The sequence below is a fragment of the Eucalyptus grandis genome, chromosome 3 (assembly GCF_016545825.1).
Source record: "Eucalyptus grandis isolate ANBG69807.140 chromosome 3, ASM1654582v1, whole genome shotgun sequence".
In the NCBI taxonomy this organism is placed as follows: domain Eukaryota; kingdom Viridiplantae; phylum Streptophyta; class Magnoliopsida; order Myrtales; family Myrtaceae; genus Eucalyptus; species Eucalyptus grandis.
The window spans coordinates 4,297,886-4,318,051 of record NC_052614.1 but is presented as its reverse complement, the minus strand read 5'-3'; the positions used below and the strand labels follow the sequence as shown (position 1 = coordinate 4,318,051).

The following is a 20,166-nucleotide window of genomic DNA, read 5'->3' as shown; positions in this document are numbered from 1 at the left end:
TGTATTAAATGTAACTCATGGGTGGTGGGTCCTCCTGCTTAAGTGTCACCTAGGGGTTTACAGCGTGGCTGTCAGCTACAAGCCGGTTCTTCCAGTACAAAAAAAAAAAATAAAAAATACAAGAAGAAGATCACCCGCCACGGTGACTCAGCTGGGTAGGCGCTAGACTTCCATCGAAGAGGTCTAGTGTTCGAAGCTCCTGCAGTGCAAGTTGCCGAAAGGCTAGCCTTGAGTCTCTTGGCGACTTACCCGGTGGCACGTGTGTGGTGGCCACAAAAAAAAAATACAAGAAGAAGAAATTATATTTTCTTAAAGCTATGGATTAATCTAATAAAATGAAAATGTTTCCTAAATAGATCTAAAATAGATAAAATATATCTATCTATCTTGTTAGATAAATGTAAAAGTGATGTTGCAAAGCACTTTCAATACGTGGCAAATTTCTATAGATGGGTTGTCTTCATCGAAAATCCTTCTATCAGTAAGTGAAAGATGAGACCCAATAATTAAACTATCATCCTTATAATAAGTTGTCTAATTAAAAAAAATTGCAAAACTAATAGTGCTAAGAACATGATAGCAAAAGTTAAGAAAAAAGAAGTCACAACATGAATGTCCCATAATTAAATTTATAATTTATGTCCTTTCTTAAAGTTTTTTTTTTTTGGTAAGAGGTAAGAATATTATAGCTATAGAACCAAAGAGTTACACAAAGGCACAACAACCAACCGACTCCAAGCATACACTCAAGATGACACAGGCGTCAAACTGAGTGGACGGGAGGCGGATGGGTTGCATAGTAGAAAAGAAGCACCAGCAACAAAAGGCCAAACATACGGCCAAGAGAAAGGAACAGGCAAAAGCCAAGAGCCCGGGAGCCACAACCTGCCAAGACTATAAACAGGGGGGAACCCAAAAGCAGCCGAGGCACCAAGGCAACCAAAAGAGGAGCATAATGATGTAACGGGCCAGAGATTAATAACAGAGTTATTCAAAGATTGCAGGATGGATTCCCCAGGCCATTTGGATCCTTCGGTTACACGGATTGTCCGGGATTCTTGAAAATGTGGAGACTCTATCTTTGACAGCCTTCCGAAGATTTTCTTTGAGGGCGGGCAGGAATAATGTCTGATTCCGAAAGATGATATTATTTCGCTCCTTCCATATGAGGTAGCACATAGCAGCGAATGCAAAGCGAGAAATGGAGTGATGGAAAGACGAGTCCGAGAGGTGGCTGATGACCCACTGAAGATTGTCCTTCCAAGGTCCATTTCGCCAATTCAAGTGACAATTTAGAGCCCAAAACGAGACCATCCTACCCGTGACTGAGCAACCAAAGTATAAGTGATCGATTGAGTCTGGCCTACTTGAGCAGAAGGCACAGGACCCTTCCGAGATCCTCCCATACGATAGAAGCAAGACCTGAAGCAATATCAATGGGTGGCTTATATGTGGCACTTAAATGATATCTATCCTAACTTTCTTTTAAAAAAAAAGTTACTTTTATTTGCCCACTTTATTTGAAATAAAAATTTTGTAGAACAATTAGTTATTTTCATGACGATCAATATGCTTCTCGAATGATTATTTCCTATAATCTATTTCACTAGATTTTTCCTGTGCATAGCATCAATCTACAGGCCACTCTAATGTTAAGATGATTGTAGTGCCAATATCACCATTAAGTTCTTTTATTTGCTTTTCGATACGGTACTAATGCTGTGGTAAAAAATGACAATAAAATAAACCCAATGCTCCGATGGCGTAGCACGGGCAAACTGAATGGCTGTCATAAATGGTAAGAAAATCAGCTCGTCTTAATTCCATTCAGCGTTGAGATGGAACCACCACCAGATAATGCCTAGAAGGCCATGACTAAGCACGTGTAAGAGGAAGTCTCCAAGAAGTGGTAAGGAAAGGCGCGCTTGGAGCAGCGAATGGAATGATCATCCATCGGATATTTGCCAAGAAGCCACCGTCGAGGATGAGGAGGAGTTTGGACCACAAGAAGGCAACGCGAGTAGTTTGTTTCGAGTCAATACGAAGGCATCTCCAGATTCCAAGTGTGAACACTTGAAATACAGGAAACGACCAACGTACCTTGAGAGATTAAAATATACTTAATAGTCGAGTAATAATGCCTTGCCTCGTGCTTTCCTTCCACCTATTTACGAGCGACGCTATAAATGTGGCGCAGAGATAGTCCAGTAGCCATTTCCTGCTCCATCTTATCTGCATTAGTCGAGTAATCTTTCTGGTGCCAAGGAAACTACAGTACTTTCGCCCACCTTGAAAGACCAAAATGAGACTTTTCTGGCATTATTTCACGCCCGTTCTTATCCTTGTGGCTGGGTACTACATTGGTAAAAAGAAGAAAAGGACCATCCCTTGAGGACAACCCGAGGATACTGGTGCCTCTAGATCCTCAACCTCGCGAATGAAGTGATTTTGTTCATCCATCTCTACGATAGGAAGAGCTCAATCTTATATCATGAATTTTACATAGAATTGAGTTAATTTATTTATAAACACTTTAAATTAAATGTGATTTAACATTCGAGCAAACGTGCGAGCGATTGTAACTCTGATTCTTCGAATATAATGAATTATGTAATATTGACTTAGACTAGATAAATTTTTGGTGGTATTTACTGTTCCTCAATCAAATTTTTATGATTTGGCATTGATTTAGATTGGAAGATCCAACATTTTTGTGCGTTAAATTTTATAAGAGATTTTTTAATAATTGTTTCTGTTGAAGATAATAATTCAGGTAAATAATTCAATGTACAGATTTCTAGGCTCTTCTAAGGTGAATTTCTCCATCCTGTAAACTGGAGGTGTCGATGGGTCGGGTCGGGTTTGATGATACCGGACCCGACCCGAAACATTAGTCGAGAACGGTTTCCTTTTATCTCGTTTAAAGTATTCGGAGAGATTATCATGCCTATAAAATAATCGGGTCTCGCCTCCTCCTTTCCCTACTTCCTCTTTTTACCAGCGACGCTTCCCAGCACAAACACTAGCAGCCGAACGGAGGCATCTTCTTCCTGGTTGACAAGCAAACCACTGTACTCACCCCCTTCTTCCATCACCTCAAAAACTATCCACAACAGTCGAGTCTCACAGAGAGAGCTGCAATGGGAAATCATTGCTCAAAGTGTGTTAAATACACTGATGCTTCGAGTCCGACCATTTCGAGGCAACAAAGACACGGAAAATCGGTTGAATTACAGTCGGAGCAGCGCGAGAGCGAATCGCCTCATCTTCTTCCCTCTTCGGACTCTTTGGAGAAGATCGATGTGCCGTCGGCGTCCGGAGCGATTTCTGACCCATGCGCTTCGTACACCTCCGTGATTGGAAACAATTACTACGTATTCTTGAGCTTTAGAGGCCCTGATACTCGTAAAGGCTTCGTCGATCACCTCTACCATAGACTCAAAGATGTGGACCTGCCGTTCCATCCAAACTTTGTGTTCAGAGATTATGAGAACCTCCCCTTCGGCATGAAAATTGGTGAAAATCTCATCAGTGCAATCAAGCACTCTAAGGTTTCAATCCCAGTCATCTCGGAAAAATATGCTGCTAATGAATGGTGCCTCCGCGAGCTCATTCAGATAATGGAGTGTGAGGAAAGAGGAGAGCAAAAAGTCTTGCCCGTGCTTTACAAGGTGAAACCCCATGAGGTGCGAGAACTAAAAGGGGCCTTTGGAAAGGCCTACAAATCCCGTAAGAATAAATGTGAGGAGGAGGTCAAGCAACAGGGGCTGCTAGCTCTCAAAAAAGCAGTTGGTCTTAGAGTATTCGAATCAGAGAAATTTGCTAATGGGTATGTCGTTTACCTTCTTTTGATTGATCCTCGTCAGAAGAAGAATTTTTCTATTTATCATCCTCAATCCTTGTTTTGTGGAACCATTAAAAAGTTCTCAGGTGTTGTGTTGTTTGACAGGCATGAAGCAGAATTAATAAAAGAACTCGTACGAGTAATAATGGACGAGCAGCGACATAATTTCCTACCACCTCTTCCTGGGAACTTGGTTGGAATTGAGGATCGTGTGGATGAGGTTATGAAATTGGTGGGTATTGCTCACCCAGACACTCGAATTATTTGGATTTGGGGGATAGGCGGCATCGGTAAGACAACTCTAGCTACGAGCATCTATAATAAACTTGTTGACAAATTTCAGTGCCGCAGCTTTCTCAGAGATATTGAAGAAACAATTAGAAACAAGGGGATTGAGCATGTGCAATCTCGACTAATCTCAGATACATTAGAAATTCATGACCATGTAGCGCGTGATCCTGATACAAGAATTAATATTATCCGATCCAATTGTGCACAAAAGAAGGTTCTTTTTGTTCTTGACAATGTGGATCATCAAGACCACCTCAATAAGTTGATTGGAGGTTGTAAATTCCGGTCAGGAAGTAGGATAATCGTTACGTCACATATGGCCATTAAATGTCTAGATAAGGCCATGTCGGAGTCTACGTATTTGTATGAACTTAAAGAAATGAATTACTTTGACTCTTTGCTTCTGTTTAGCATACATGCATTCGAAGGGAAGCCACGTCCAAAAGAACTCGCAACTCTTTCTTGCGATATCGTTGCCACCACAGGAGGGCATCCTTTGGCTCTCGAGGTTATAGGTTCACTTCTCAACGAAACAGAGGATCAAAGAGTATGGAGAGAAACGTTGAAGGAATTGAGCAAGGCACCTCATATGACTGTGCAGCAAAAATTGAAAGTAAGTTATGATGCGCTAAAATATGAGGAACAACAAATGTTTCTAGACATAGCATGTTTTTGGTTGGAACTGACCAAAGAATCGCCACCTACCTATGGGATGATCTCGGATTTTCCCCAATATCTGGATTGGCAAGAATGGTTGAACTTTCGTTAATAAAATTTGATGAGAATAATGAGTTGACGATGCATGATCAATTAAGAGGTCTAGGCAGAGCTATCGCCCATCAAGTGAAGAAGAAGCCTTGGGATTGGAGCAGATTATGTGGTGAGGAAGCCATGAAAGTTCTAGGACGCAAGGTAACAACTATGTCTACTTTTGGCCTTCCCCATGTCCTCTAGTGGTAGTCCCTCAAGTTATTATTGTTATTGTTCTTTTTATCTCTGACCACTCTCAATATGTTGTTAGCATTTTCCTGGTAAAAGTCACGTTCAACTTTGGCCTTTCGTTCATGAAAAGTTTGCACTCATGACTATGAGGCTCAGAAAAGGGCTATTGACATCATTTTCTAGCAGATTTGTTACTGCTTCTTCCTATGTTACTTGTTGAAGATTGAGCATCGCACAGGTTTGAAAGTTTACTCTATGCCACTTATATATCTGATTCATCACACTCTAAAATGTATAAAAGTTGTTATAACTTTAACAAAAACTTTACTGTTGATCATTAGTTTGTTGTCTTTCATTTTATCTTCCCAAAATATCTCAGCAACTTATTTTTGAAGTACGTTGATGTGAGGATAAATACATGAATTGATAAATGTTAAATAAGAATAAATAACTACGTGTTATAATCACATACCTACTTTTTTTTTTTTTTTTACTTAAATGCATCTGCTTAATTCATGAATCACATATTGTCCACCTTTTTCACTCTTGAAATGTTACTTTTGTATGATATATGTGATTGTATCCTCAAGAATTGAACATATCATCCTATCTTTAATTTTCAATCGTGAACATGTGCAATTTGCTCGTGTGAGGTTCTACTTTATGGCAATGAAAAGAAAGATTTAAGTTGAATTAAGATTTGTTCAATTTGAAGTAACAAGATCTTAGCAGTGGTTTTATATGTATGAATAATCTTTACAATTTGTTTTCTAAGATTTATTATGCATTTTCACAACTTACATCCAATATGATAATGTAAATGCATTAGTACATGTACCTAATAAAAAGAAAATTGAAGGTTTAGTCTAAATTGTATTGCTCAATGAACGTCACTTACATAATTTGAGAAACATCTTGACATATCAATTTTCTGGATAATCTAGAAATGCATAACCAGGTTAATTGATAAATTGAAACAATACTGCATAATTTCGATGACTCTTACTAGATAATTAATAGAAAATTCTTAATTATCTCTTCAGTTAAAAGACTAGTAAATTTTTTTAAAAAAAATTATTTAATTTTTCAATTACAGATTTTGCTTTTCTTTTATTGTCACATTTAATTAAATTAACAAATCACATAAAGTAATGGTGGAAGATTGTTCAAGATACATTATAATAAAGGAAGCGGCATGGTTAAGGTTTTTTTGTTTTAATTAGAAGTTCCGCATATGTATGATGGATCAATCATGTTCATTCATATGAAATATGAGAACTTACAAGATTTCAATACGTTGTAACAACATAAGGCTATTCTCCCATGCATGGTTCTAGTCATAGGCATTTTGAGCACAAAATTTAACATTGTGCAAAATTAAGTAACAATAAATTACGACAGAAAAAACTAAATAAACCACTAACATATGTTTTTTCACTTGTTCATAGAAGGAAATTTTCAACCAAAAACTAAAAAGATAAGACCGAAATTAAGAAATTATATAATTGTAGGAAGTAAGTGGCGGAGTAGTGAAAGGTGAAATAAATTGTGTTCTCTTCTTTGTATCTTTTAGTGTAATATAGTATCCACCCCTATTTTGTAACAAGCAAGCCTTTCCTGGTAAGGATTAATTGAGCCTTTATACGCGAGCACAGATAAAGAGAAGAGACAAAAATCTATTGTTAGAAATTAGAGGAGAAGAAACAGATAATTAACTTACCAAATGAGGTAACTAGAGGAGCAAAAACCAAATTATAGAATGCAAAAAGAGGAAAACGATAATAATTGCTAACCTTTATTTATTAACTCATATATTTCTATATAAATGGGCGAATGCAAAATTACAATACCAAATTCTTAAGATCAAGCCAAATTTTATGACTAATTGGGACAAATTCAATGATGACAAATTGAGTAGTGCACTCATTCATCTTAGGCGAAAATTACCTAAGCAATCCTAAATTTATTGTATGGATATTAATTCAATCATAAACTTTTTTTTTTTTTTTGGTCAAGATAGAAGTGACTATTACTTAATTAAGAGAAGTCTTACAAACCACAGAAGGGGAAAGATCTGCACATAATATATTCCATAGGGGAAGAGGGGGGGAAGACACCCAATTACGTGGGAGGGTGTTTTGTCGATGGTGTCGAGCAATCCAATTCGCTGCTGCATTGGTTTCTCGTGGGCTATAAATCACCGTGAAGTCATTATCCTGCTGAAGCCCATGCGTACACACGTGAACAATTTCTTTAAGGTCCCATGTATGTGCGGTCCGGCCCATGACCATTTCTACCGCAGCGAGAACGCGCTTTCTATGAAGTAGCTTCCGCTTGGACTTCCAAGATCTCGCACGTGGTTCGGCTTGAGTTCGTGCAGAAACGAAATCCCGTGAAGAATTGCTTGAGTTTCCGCTTCAGCTGCCGAGGAAACCCTAGTTGTTGCCGCGAAGCCGTCGAGCACCCTACCAGCTGCATCTCGTGCGATACCGGCGACAGAGCAGAGGAAGTCTCCGGGTCTCCACGACGCATCTACATTCAACTTCAGGTTTTGCCCTTCCGGAGGCCTCCAGTGCGTGGGTGAGTTTTGATTGAGAGCTCGCTCGCCTTTTGTCGATCTACCCGTGCTGAGCGTGTACTGTTGTTCCTTTGCTATTAACAGCAGATCTGCTGGTTGGGGTTCCTTTGCTCGGAAGATCCGGTTGTTTCTCGCCTTCCAGATGTTCCACAGGATCAGACTAATGAGTTCACGAGCGGGTAAGTTCTGATCTCTTCGGAAAGCTGTTAGAAGCCACTGATCCGTGCGATTGATGCTGTTGTTTGGCCTGATCTGCTCAAAAATCGGGTCTTGCCATACTCGCTTTGTCCATTTACAAAGAAACAGCAAGTGCTCAGTAGTTTCCATACTCGAACCGCACACCGGGCATCGTGGGTCGCTTACAATTTTCTTCTATATAGGTTTTCCTTCGTCGGGAGGGCGTTTTGGCATAGGCTCCAGATGAAGAAGCGAACCTTTGGGGGCACATCAAGACTCCAAATTTGTGTCCACAAGGTTCGTGGCGGTTGAAAGGAACATGATGGCCGGTTATGATCTGTGTGGCTAGTGATTTTTCTTGCTTCATTATATCCGCTCTTGACAGAATATTGTCCAGAACCACTGCCTGTCCATATTAGTGTGTCTTGCATTGGTTGCTGATGTAGGGGAATTGCTACAATTTCATTTGCAATTTTTTCTTCATAATGATTGTCAATTAGTTGCTTTTTCCATTCTCTGGATTCTGGATTGATCAGTTCAGACACAAGTTTAGGCTTTGTGTGGTTTGCTGTTCCACCTATTGTGCCTTGTGATAGCCACCTGTCTTCTCTTATGCGAATTGATTTCCCATCCCCTACTGACCATTTAACATTGCTTTTGATGGTATCTCTGCCAAGCATTAAGCTGCGCCAGCCCCATGATGGTCGATTGCCCTTGGACGCGTTCCATAGATCTCCATGAGGGAAATAAATCCCTTTAATCATTCTGCACCATAGATCTGAAGGAGAGGAAACTAGACGCCAGGCCTGTTTACCTAGCATGGCTCGATTGAAGGTAATCAAATCCTTAAAGCCCATGCCGCCTGCATCTTTTCTAGTTTTTAACATTTCCCAGTTTTTCCAATGCAAGCCTCTTTTCGCATCACCGTTCTGCCACCAAAAAGACGCAATCCGTTGTTCTATAGCTCGGCAAATCGAAACAGGCAGCTGAAATATGGACATGGCATAGGTAGGTAGGGATTGCACCACACTCTTTATTAGCACTTCTTTACCAGCCTTTGTAAGCATTTTTTCTTTCCATCCCGCTAACTTGGAGTTTACTCTATCCAGGATCCACGAAAACATCGATTTTTTGGATTGTCCCCACTCAGTTTTTGCGTGAAGTTCCAATGTAATCTTTCCGATCAGTTTTTGCTAAAAATCACTAATGATCCAATCATTTACGGCTGTCCTACATGGCACAACACCACGTCAATGATTTCCTACAAAAAAAAATAGCCAAAAATGACAAGATTGAAATTTCATACAAAGGTAGTTTAGGATTTGATTGGACAATTTCTCCCTTGTCTAAGGATTAGTTGTTGAGCTTTGAGCTTGAATATCCAAGAATGAAAACTTAAGTTCAAAAGACCAAATTCTCGTTTCTATCCAGCCATATTCCAAAACCAAAAATATTTTATGAACGGGAAGTTGTCATACTTTATAAATGCATAAGTTTGATTAGGTACTTTTTGTTTTTGAAATGTGTAACAGTTCTCACATATGTCGAAGGGACACCGTATTTAGTCAGTCCTCAATATTACATATGTTACGAAATTTACTTTCAAAATCTATAAGAAAACTAGATTGATTTCATATAGGAATTTCACATAAAACATCAAAAATTGGGGCATACAAGTGAAGATCGGCATATTACATGATCATGTAATTGTAGAAGATCAGACATATTTCTTTTGCCCTCTTAAGTGGAGACAAAATGCATCGGCCACAATAACATGCAGACTATACTAACAAAAACAAAAGGAGGTGGATTGTATTTACAATCTTCAATTTTATTTTATTTTTTGTAGGAAATAAATGAAAATATTGAGGCACTATGTTTGGACGAAAGGGGTTCCAAAGAGTTCATAAAGCAAGAGAGCTTCAAAAAAATGCCGAACTTGAAGTTCCTTCGTGTGAAGGATGTAGACTTTGATGGAGATTTCGAAGGATCACTTACTGAATTAAGATGGCTAAAGTGGGAGAGATGCCGCGACTCTTTGGAGATGACCAACTTTCATTTGGAGAAATTAGTCATACTTGATTTATCTGGTGTTCATTACGATCGTGGAAGCGGTATTAGTGAAAATTGGAGAGGATGGCGTTCAATTAAGGTAAATATGAAAAAAGGCTTTTTCTTTTGTTACATTTGATGATAAATCATTATATTTCTAATTGCTAATCTTGAAACATGTTTGTTTCTTGTAGATGGAGAGGTTGAAAGTTCTCAATCTTTCGTATTGCTGTTTACGGAGCATACCTAATCTCTCTGCGTTTAAAAATTTAGAGATGCTAAGCCTGTTTTATTGTACTGAATTGGAGGAAATCGACCCTTCCATTAGAGATGTCAAGTGTCTCGTTTCCTTGAGCTTGACCGGTTGTCGAAGTCTTAGGAAGTTACCCGAACAACTAGGTGAACTAGAAAAATTTGAGGAACTTGTTGTAAACCACACTGGGATAAAAGAAATCCCTCATATAGGATCTCTAAAGAAGCTGAAGAGGCTTAGTACGGTTCGGATTTGGGCCATCAATAGTACGGATCCCTTCTTCAATTGGTAAGTTGGGAGAGTTGCTTGAGCTGAACTTGTCATTTACAAGTATTAAGGAATTACCCGAATCCATTGGGGAATTGAATAAATTAAAAATTTTGAAGATCGAAAATAGCGACATAAAAAGATTACCAAGCTCTATTGGGAAATTGCAAAGCCTCCGAGAGCTCCTGGCCTCCGAATGTAAGGTGGAAGGACAAATTCTTATTGATAAAGGTGGATTGTCTTCTCTAAAGACCCTTGATTTACACATCACAAAAATTTCTGGCTTGCCGGAAAACTTACATCAGCTTTCTTCTCTCGAGCGCCTCGATTTACTTTGGTGTCTTGAGCTTGAGTCACTCCCAAAACCACCTTGTAGCTTATCATTCCTGCGGCTCGCCTGTCGAAGCAAGGAGCTGCCATCGCTCTCTCACCTCAAGCATCTACAGGAGCTCTGGCTTTGGGATTGCGGGTCTCTTCAAAGCATCCCAGAGCTTCCCTCCTGCATACGAATGCTTCACGTTGTGCGATGTCCCAAATTGGAAAGGTTGTCAATTCTTTCCGATTTGAAGTTTTTGTTGAAATTATGGCTTGCGCAATGCAGTGGGCTGAAGAAATTGGATGGACTAGAAGCTTTAAAATCCCTAAGAGAGTTGCACCTAGACAGATTGCCGCAAAAGCTTATTCACCCAATCATAGAGCCAGAATTGTCCAACCTCGACGGCGTTGATGAAAAGCCAGATGATCTCGACGGCTTTGATGAAAAGCCAGATGATCTCCATGCGATAGAAGGCCTTGAAAAATTGAGATCCCTAGAAGTGGTGGATATCTCTGCGCGCAAGCACATTCAAGTACTGGACCTTTCGAAGTCGGAGAATCTGAAGCGGTTGATTGTTACGGATTGCAAAAGCTTAGTTGAAATTCACTGCCCTAGTAAATTTCTGAAGTACTTTGATAGGGATGGGTGCGAGTCACTCAAGAAATTTCCGGACTTTTTACCTCACGACAGGCTAATGGTTGGATCGTCGTGAGTGAGATTCTGGGCATGGGGGGGGGTAAGAAGAAGAGGAGGGTGGAATTTGAGCATAGAGAGGGTGAAGGGATTGAGGAGTCCAGCATCATCTGGTGGTTTGTTTCTGTCTTACTTCTAGTGGATGACGATGATGGGACGACTGATTCGAAAGTGAGATTCATAGTCACATGCTCTGCTAGCTGAGAAAGGATCTTCATGTTGGGTCTTCATTGCTTCCGATTGCCATATCTTTAGAGTCCAGGTGATTGGACCCCTTTTAACGTTAAACCATACTTGTCGCCGATTGATCGGTTTGTTCAATGGTTGATTCTTAGTGTGATTGGTGCATGCTCATTCTGGTGATTCAAGGTTTTGAGTTGCTATTGTTGGTCTGATTTTGGATGTTGATGTCTGCACACGTAGAAAATAAAATGAAACTAATTCTAGCTTTTCTGCATGTTCGGCGAAGCATGTTTAGTTCTCCTGTTATATTTATCAGCTTGTGATTCCTGTCAGGTGCAGAGATCTGCTCAGTTATTCTCTTCTACCAGTTTGCTATGGTGTAATGAGATGACTATAGCTTAGCTGCTTTTGATTAGGTTCCGTATCAATGGTGGTGAATTTTCCTTATGTTATTTGAGCAGTCGTAGAGCATGTATAGCAGGATTATCAGAACTTACGAGCCTCTTACAGGTTTAGGTTGATTTTATCATCCTGTCTAAGTAGCATGGAAATTGACTGCAGAGTTGTCGGAACTAATGTGAACTAACTTTAGGTTGAACGGGAAGATTACCTTGATTGATGAGGCTCTACTTTCATAGCCATTTCTTTCCTGTTCTCGGATCATGAAGCACCTTGAGGGGTGTTGAGAAGTGGAAAGATGAACTATCTCCTGTGAACCATTTGTTTGTACCCATGATCCAAAGTAGCATTTTCTCCATGAGTGTGTGGAAATTCCTTCTCATAAGATTCTCCAAAGATGTCCTCACTCATCCCAGTTAGCTAATAACATAGTGAAATTGGTGTTGAACGCTACTAATTTCACATGGAGAAGGATGCTAGTATCTGAATTGTTGTGATGGTGATATGGCCTGTTCATTTTGTCCTTACTTTTTCTTTGCTAGCTTTCTAGTTGAATGGAATTTCTCCTTATCTCCTTCTGACCGTGGGAAAATGCAATAGCTTGAGCTGCGATAATAGAAATCCATTGGTTTCTTCTTTCAGCAGGGGTTATCGGGCTCTGACATTGTGGCGTGTTTGGAAGAACTTTTGCTTTTTAACTTTCATCTATACTATTGTTTTTAGCATTTGCAGTGTGTCATTTGTTCGATATTGAGTGCTTCAAACCTTCAGAAAGCATAAAACTTTGCATTTTATGGCCAATTAGAGCAAAATAATTCTTTTCTTGCTAACAAGGTCAGGAAGTACCTTTTGATTTCTAATGTTGAAACAGAAACACCATTAAATTTGTTTCTATTTCCATGGTTGGTTTCCATTCTGTCATCCTCTGTATGGATCCTCTATAATGTGATGGTCTTGCTTTTTGAAGGTTACAAACTCTATGCTAGTCGACCGTTACCCGCACCGATGTGAAATTCAGAAAGTACGAGTTGATCGAATCGATAGTAAGTGGCTTTTCTTTTAAGTTACCTGAAGATTTCAGTTCACAAAAGGGTGTTGAAGAATGACGTTGAGCTGTGCTTGAGAAATATTTGGTTGTTGGCCGGTTCAACTATGAATTTGAGGATTGCGTCTCCAGTGGGGATGGGTTATGTTTGATGTAGGGGTGGAGACTGCTTTGGCCAACTTATTGTCAGTTCCTTAGCTTTTCAACGTTTTTCTTTTTTCATGTTGGTCCACGATTGAGCCGTGCCCTCAATCGCTGGTGCTGCATTGTTTCATGGTGGAGTCTCTCCTCGATTTGCCTGCGAAAACTCCATCTGTGCTGTTTGGGAGGCTTGATTGTGGAATGGTAAGGAAGAAGATCAATCTTTGGAGCTTAGTTTGGAGGCTTTAGACGTTGCCACCATAAAATAAGCGACATTTGTATTGTCCAATTTGATTGTTGCAGATAATTATGTCACTGTTCAAATCTACTTTTGTTCAACAAGTGTACTCTATTTTTACATTAATACATAAAAGGTTGTTTGGGGTGTTCATCCCCAAGTTTAAAAGTTGAAGCATGCGGGTTGGTAGATGAGTTACTGATTTGATGTTAATTTTTAACCCTAGTAGTTTGGTGCAATATGTTGTCATTGACTTATTATGATGAAGTTACTGTAATACTTGGGATTTGACCAAGCGAAAAAGAAACTTTGGGGCCGTGAAAAAAGAAAAAAAGAAAAAAAAAGAAAAAAAAGAGAAGGTTGAAAAATCAACTAAACAAGGGAAGTGGACGTCGGCTTAAGGGGAGAAAAAAGAGGTGCTCAGCTCCCTCTTAAACTGAGAGCTCATGTAAAAAGAAAATGGAGAGAAAAGAGAAAGAAAAAGATCTAATTTTGGAGATTGCTAATGTCTCCTGCTTAAAAAATATATATATATATAGCAGGTATAGTGCCTTTTTCTGTGGAGATTTCCTGCTTTCATTAGTATTTTCAATTTGGACGGGGCTTTTTGTTGACATGTTAATGTTTTTCTGTCTTAATTCCAGCAACTGGAGGAAGTTGTTTGAGCAAAGTAAGTGTGATGCTTCAGTGTTATCTGGCTTGTGATCTTGACATGAATAAAAAAGATCCCAAAAGGATATATGATGTCTTCAATCATATAGTACAAGATTCTTCATTCTTGACGTGATATCAATCTGCGCTTGTGTAAATAAAGTAATACTTCTCTCCAACTTGTGTGAAGTAGAGAAATTCACTATCTGATGGATTCTGGAAACTGCTCATGCACTTTTGATCTTGATTGCATTTTATTAACTCGTTATTTGGTCATGGAAGTAGGCAGTGAAGGTACCATAAACGTGTTCTGCATTTCCTCAAAGCCAAGGCACTAATGTCAAGATAATGAATCTTCACGGATATGTGTCGAACTTTGATCGTCACTTAATATGCCAGTGTGAAGGTTGCTCTCTTTGAAGGCAAATATATGGCCTTGATCAGGCTGAAAGTATTATCATCAACAGTGGAAAGCCGGAACAAATCATTTCGCTGCTCTTTCCTTGTATTACTTCATGCCTTTATTAATCATCTTGCAAATTCATACCTTAACATCATTCGCAATTTATTACTTCAGTTTGGTGATGACAATGTCTGCACCCAGAGGCTTTAGAAGAACAGAAGATTTCCACACTGTATTGTGGATAACAGTGTGAGATGCAAACCAGAAGTATGGACGAAGTCCTTAAATCGACCATATTGCTTTCATGTTTTTGGGATAAACACGACTAGGAATCAATAAATGGCTAGAAGGTGATTTGCTAATGTTTGAGAGCTGATCTAGATCTCTTAATGCCATCTTTAGTTGAACTGCAGCTCAAATTAGAATGTTTTGTTACAGCTGCCATTGAATAGAATTGGAAAGCCACTTCTGCAATAACTGTGGTTTCAGCCAGAAATGTGCACCATTTTGGCTAGGGTTATGGCAGGGACAAAAGATCTTCAAAGCTTGGGTATTACCCAGCTGTTTATGGCGCTGAAATGAAGTGGGAGGAGCTGTGCATATGATTTTTAATTCTGTGGAGAGCTTAATTGGTACTGCATCAGAAGCGAGGACTTCCAACTATAACTGTAATCTTGACATTGGAGTAGCTCATTGGCAATATTAGGAGTGCAAATTGACTTGGAAGATACAAGTCATGTTCTTTTCTTATCATTTTCACAATAGTTTGATGCATGTCTCTGAATCCTGATGAGAGAAATCATGTTCTTTCATTATCATTCACTCAAAGAGAATACCAGAATGATGGAGAACACATATGCCCCATATAGAATTATGAAGAATAGTTGCATGACAGCAGCACGATAGAGATCAGGTTCTGGAGATCATCCTTATTTCCTAGTAATTGTAAATATAGCAGGAAAAGTATCATATCTAGTTAAGAGTACTTACTTCAGATTAGATATTTCAGTTTGGTATGGAGGGTTGTGTCAATGTGTTATTGTTTTTTTGTCTTATTTCAAGTAATCTCAGTGAAATTGGTCGACTAAGTGAATGCAATGCTTCAGCATCATCTGGCTTGTGATCCTGGTGGGAACGAAAGTAGATAAGAATGCTTTCAAAGTACATTGCGTGTCATTATCCGTCATCAGACACAAAGAAAGACTCTTCATCCTTGACATGACATGAATATGTTCTTATGCAAACAGAGAGTATTACCTTTTTCCAAGTTCTATTAAGATCGTTTCCTTGAACAGGGGATGTTTATTATGTGTTTGTTTTTTCAATTCATTCATGCTTAATAAAAAAGAACTTCATTACTTGTTAGCAAAAGATCCAACCAAAAGCTTAAAGCACTAGTTAGAGGTAGATTCAATGTATATAACCCCTGTTGAAACCCTTTATCTAACCAATGTGGAATGACACTTCTAATAATGGATTGATTTTGGCAACTACTCATGTCTATGTGGTTTTGATTGCATGTCTAGTAGCTTATGTCCACTTATTCTGTCATGGATTAATAAGCTACTGGAGGCACCATCATAAAATTTTTACTTTTCTCAAGTCCAGGACGCCAATGTTGAGATGACAAATTTCCATGGATCTATATGCAACTTTGTTTGTCAAATGAGATGCTAATACATAGATTGCTCAATCCGATGATGGATGCGTGGCCTTGATCCTGTCGAAAGAAACATACTGTATGGTGGAAAATCTGGTAGGAATCATGTTGTGCTCTTTCTTGTTTGTAGTCATGCCTGTATGCATCTCACATGTTCGTACCATCAGTCAGGGTCTTTACATATCGAATTTGCATCCTTCTGTTCATTCTTCTTTTGGTGATGACAATTTCTCATGCCCCCAATGCTTTAAATGACCAGGAGCTTCACTGTAATTTTGGCAATAATGTGATATCCGAACCAAATATCTGGGATATGGATGCAACGAGGACATTCTTTAAGCCGATTGCATTGCGTTGTGCTCTATGAACGGGAGCTGTCCATCATAGTAATGAAAACAGGTGCTTTACTTCACTCCTGAAATGTTTGAGAGCTGATCTGAATCCATGAATGTCCATTTTTTCTTGAACTATTACTTAATCAGATCAGAATACTTTGTTACAGATGCCATTGTTGCAGAATAGAATTGGAAGTTCAACCTACCAAATACAAGAGGACTGTGGAAATGACCAACTACGATCCTGGCGAGTGTGTTCACCTTCTTAACTCCAAACCCTGCAGTCTATCCCTGCAGTTTATTCAATAGGGTACTAAACCATCTCAATTATACTTGCTACTAATGACATTTTCTCGCTAGTGGTCACATCAAATTAACCAGAAGATTATTCATACCATTTTCCAGAGTAGAGCAAACAAGAGCTTCTAGGTTCCTAGCTTGCCAAAACTTGTCAAATGGACACACATGGTGTACCAAACAAAAAGCTACCACCAAAGACTAGCGTGCCCAACCCTCTTGGAAGATAAATAGGCACTTACTACGAATGCTTCTGTGAAGTAATCACACACATCTACACAGAGAGTGTTGAAATGGCTGACAAAATGGTTGATCAGATCAGGGCAATGGGCTTGAACAACAAAATAGAATGGTATCCTGTGATTTCGCCTGAATGGCTAGGTATGTTGTGATAGTCGAGTTGAGATATCACATAATATATACTGTTACATATTCTTTTAGCTTTGGAGTTCTGGTGGAAACATATGGTCCTGATTTGGGATTGGCGATGGAACTTACCATCTACGTTGGGCTTGCGATTCACCACTCCAAATGGATTTCGGCATTTTCTCTTTTCTTTTCGACATTGGTCAAGTTACCTGGTACTTTGTCTAGATAATGGTAAAACCTTGGAGATACAACCTTACAACTTGTTTCAATTTGCACATACGTTGCCGCATTGTTGGAAGTAACTGCAAATAGTTTGATTCTTGACGTCTGGATTGAAATGTAATTTCACCTAACTAGAGGGGAAAAGAAGTATAGCCCATCCCTGGAGACTGGTTCGTTTAGTTAATTAAACTCATGCATGGAGTGCTTAAATTATATCATTACACATCGGGACTAATATTGTGAATCAAAGATGAATATTTACGACATGGTCGAAACATGATATTCTTACTCTTGACGAGTAGGGAGATATCTTGTGGCTCTTGATATATAATCGCTTGTTCATAGTCAGCGAAGCATGGCAAAGTTGCAATTCTGGATGGTCAAATCCAACTGACGGAGAAGGATGAGTTTGTTTACCAAGAGATGCTCACGCATCTTCCCCTCTGCTCAATCCCAAACCTGAAGAAGTTGGTCTCTCTCTTTATTTCTTTCCAACTGCTTTCATCTTTTAAGTTTTTATGCTGTTAAAGTGCCCACTTGATAATTTTACAGGTGCTGCTTGTTGGTGGCAGAGATGGAGGCATTCTGAGGGAAATATGTCTGTCACTCGTCCGTGGAACAAATCGATGTGTGTGAACTCGACCAAATGGTGATTGATGTGAGCGAAAATAAACTGCAAAAACCTTCCAAAGTTTCAAGCTTGAGCCTCTCATTGCTCATCAAATCCTAAGGTTCAGGAGGACCATAGCTTATCCATATACTTCTTGTGTCCTGTTGCAGGTTTACAAGCAATTCTTCCCTGAAATAGCAGTTGCGTACGAGGATCCGCGAGTGAACGTCTACATTAAAGATGGTATATGTTTCTTCTACAGTTCTTACTCATTAATGATTATTATTAAGTTGCGAGAGATTATTTAACATACTTTAATTTCAACATCGCAAGACTTGCTTTCCTGAAGGCTAATCATGAAGGAACTTATGATGCGATTGTTGTGGATGCATTTGATTGTATGGGTATTGTCAAGTGCCGATAACCACCCCCACCCTCTTTGAAATTTAGAATGCCTCCAATTAATTCAAAAACTTAGCAGAATAACAGAAATCTCATATGCTGGTAGGTCATCATCTACTTATTTCAAATGATTTGCAACATTCAAACACCTCCAAGAAAAGGAGTGCTTGCTTGTTAATCATCTGTAAAAAAATTCAAGAGCTACTGCGATTGAACTAGCGAATGAAGAGTTCTTGGAATCGGTGGCTTGGGCACTCTGTCCTGGAGGTGTCATATCTGCTTCAACGGACAGCTTTTGGTTGGACAACTTCACAGTGGAAGATCCCATTGCCGAATGTCACCAAATCTTCAAGGGCTCAGTGAGATAGCTTGGTGTTCAATTCCTTCCTACTCAAGGTATCAAATCAAACTCTTATAACCGAGTGTTTATGCAGTCTCCTTTTTTCAAGTTTATGACGAGAAGAATGAATTTTCAACTGTTTATTCCATTAGCAGGATGATTGGATTTGTGCTTTGCTCCAGCGACAGGCCATTTGAGAAACCTATCAATCCACTAGATATCAAGAACAGTGGGGTGGCTAAAGGGCCTCCTAAGTTTACGACTCTCAGATAAAAAGGATAAAAGTTGTTACACATTATGTGAACTGAAACTTTGATCTCTTGTTAATGCAAACCTCTTTGCCTCTGTTGTGCCAGATCCATGCTCCTGCTTTCTGTCTGCCGTCTTTTGCGAAGAAGGTTGGCAGTGCCAAATTCTGATAAAACAGATTTTCTCAACATATGGCCTATGAAAGACGGAGAAACAACGTCCTTATCATTTGTGTTCTTCTGTCTTCATTTTTTTTTTTCCCGTTGTCCATTGTTTCCTGATCATCGACTATAATACCCAACGTGGCCATATCAAATTACAAATAAGCATCAAAATTGTTGCCCATCAATTGCCAACACACAGTGAGCTATCATTTTACTTGATTAATGGTCGATTCCCGTCCTGCTCTAGGTTACCAAGTCCATTTGTCTAGGTTCCTCTCATACATGCATGAAGAGACTCGACACATCACGTATTGCAACCGGTAGGGGTATCAAAAAACGAATCAACTGAATTGAAAAATTCAGTCTTTTTTCGATTCGGTTCTCATTAAAAATTGGAACTTTTTAATTGGTTCAGTTTTTATCGGTTTGGTTAACTGAACCAAATCAATAAAATCTAAATTTTTTTCTTTTATTTTTAAAAAAACCGTTTTTTATTTTTCTTTTATTTTTCTTCTTCTTCTTCATTGGCCGGTTCAGATCAAATTCGGTTCGGTTCGGTTCGGTTCAATAAATTTCCTTATGTTCAATTCGGTTTTCCAAAAAAATAAACTGAACCAAACCGAACCATTTTGGTTCAATAAATTTCCTTTTGTTCAGTTCGATTTTCCAAAAAAATCAAACTGAACCAAATTGAACCATTTACACCCCTAGTAGCTAGGAGGGCTCCTTTAAGTAATTATGTTGTGAGTAACGAAGGTTTCAAACTCAATAAGCTATACTCTCGAACATGCCGAAAACCAATGTAGCCTTATAGCAGTGAGATCAAAGAGCTATAGTCTGCTTTGCTTCACTGGTTCGTGGACTAAATCTTGAATCATCCCAACATCAGTGATGGGACTTTGAATTAACTCCATAATTTTCAAAGTTTAACTTCCATTGGAAGTACGAAGATTTAGAGAATTATCAAAGGATCTAATTTCTATAAATTTGTAAGGGAATTATAAATGATTTCATACGTCAACATTTGAAAATTTCGCAAAGGTTT

At 38.9% G+C, this 20,166-nt stretch overlaps 2 protein-coding genes and 1 non-coding gene across 4 annotated transcripts; 2 read left to right on the top strand and 1 right to left on the bottom strand.

Annotated features, from left to right (window-relative positions):
* The first annotated feature begins 2,981 nt into the window (after positions 1–2,981).
* Positions 2,982–10,983, top strand: LOC104438822 (TMV resistance protein N-like). The gene is made up of 4 exons (XM_039308553.1): positions 2,982–3,829; positions 3,950–5,047; positions 9,682–9,984; positions 10,079–10,983. The coding sequence occupies exons 1-2, from the start codon at positions 3,141–3,143 to the stop codon at positions 4,902–4,904; spliced, it is 1,644 nt and encodes a 547-aa protein (XP_039164487.1). The 5' UTR covers positions 2,982–3,140; the 3' UTR covers positions 4,905–5,047; positions 9,682–9,984; positions 10,079–10,983.
* LOC120291564 lies at positions 7,371–7,982 on the bottom strand. Its single transcript, XM_039309216.1, has one exon. The coding sequence runs from the start codon at positions 7,980–7,982 to the stop codon at positions 7,371–7,373; it is 612 nt and encodes a 203-aa protein (XP_039165150.1).
* A 4,568-nt stretch (positions 10,984–15,551) lies between the features above and the next one.
* On the top strand, positions 15,552–18,210 carry LOC104436170. 2 transcript variants are annotated; one of them, XR_005549324.1, is made up of 6 exons: positions 15,552–16,229; positions 16,393–16,532; positions 16,636–16,778; positions 17,702–17,823; positions 17,909–18,014; positions 18,137–18,210. It is a non-coding gene; the product is annotated as an uncharacterized LOC104436170 (transcript). The 2 variants fall into 2 exon arrangements; XR_005549325.1 differs by having other exon boundaries at positions 17,659–17,823.
* Positions 18,211–20,166: the final 1,956 nt, after the last annotated feature.

What these genes read in the sequence shown, in the direction of transcription:
- LOC104438822 (XM_039308553.1), top strand. Translation starts at nt 3,141, where the DNA reads ATGGGAAATCATTGCTCAAAGTGTGTTAAATACACTGATGCTTCGAGT. An exon ending in TCAGAGAAATTTGCTAATGG is followed by an intron (nt 3,830 to 3,949) that starts GTATGTCGTTTA and finishes GTTGTTTGACAG; the next exon opens with GCATGAAGCAGAATTAATAA.
- LOC120291564 (XM_039309216.1), bottom strand. Translation starts at nt 7,982, where the DNA reads ATGGAAACTACTGAGCACTTGCTGTTTCTTTGTAAATGGACAAAGCGA.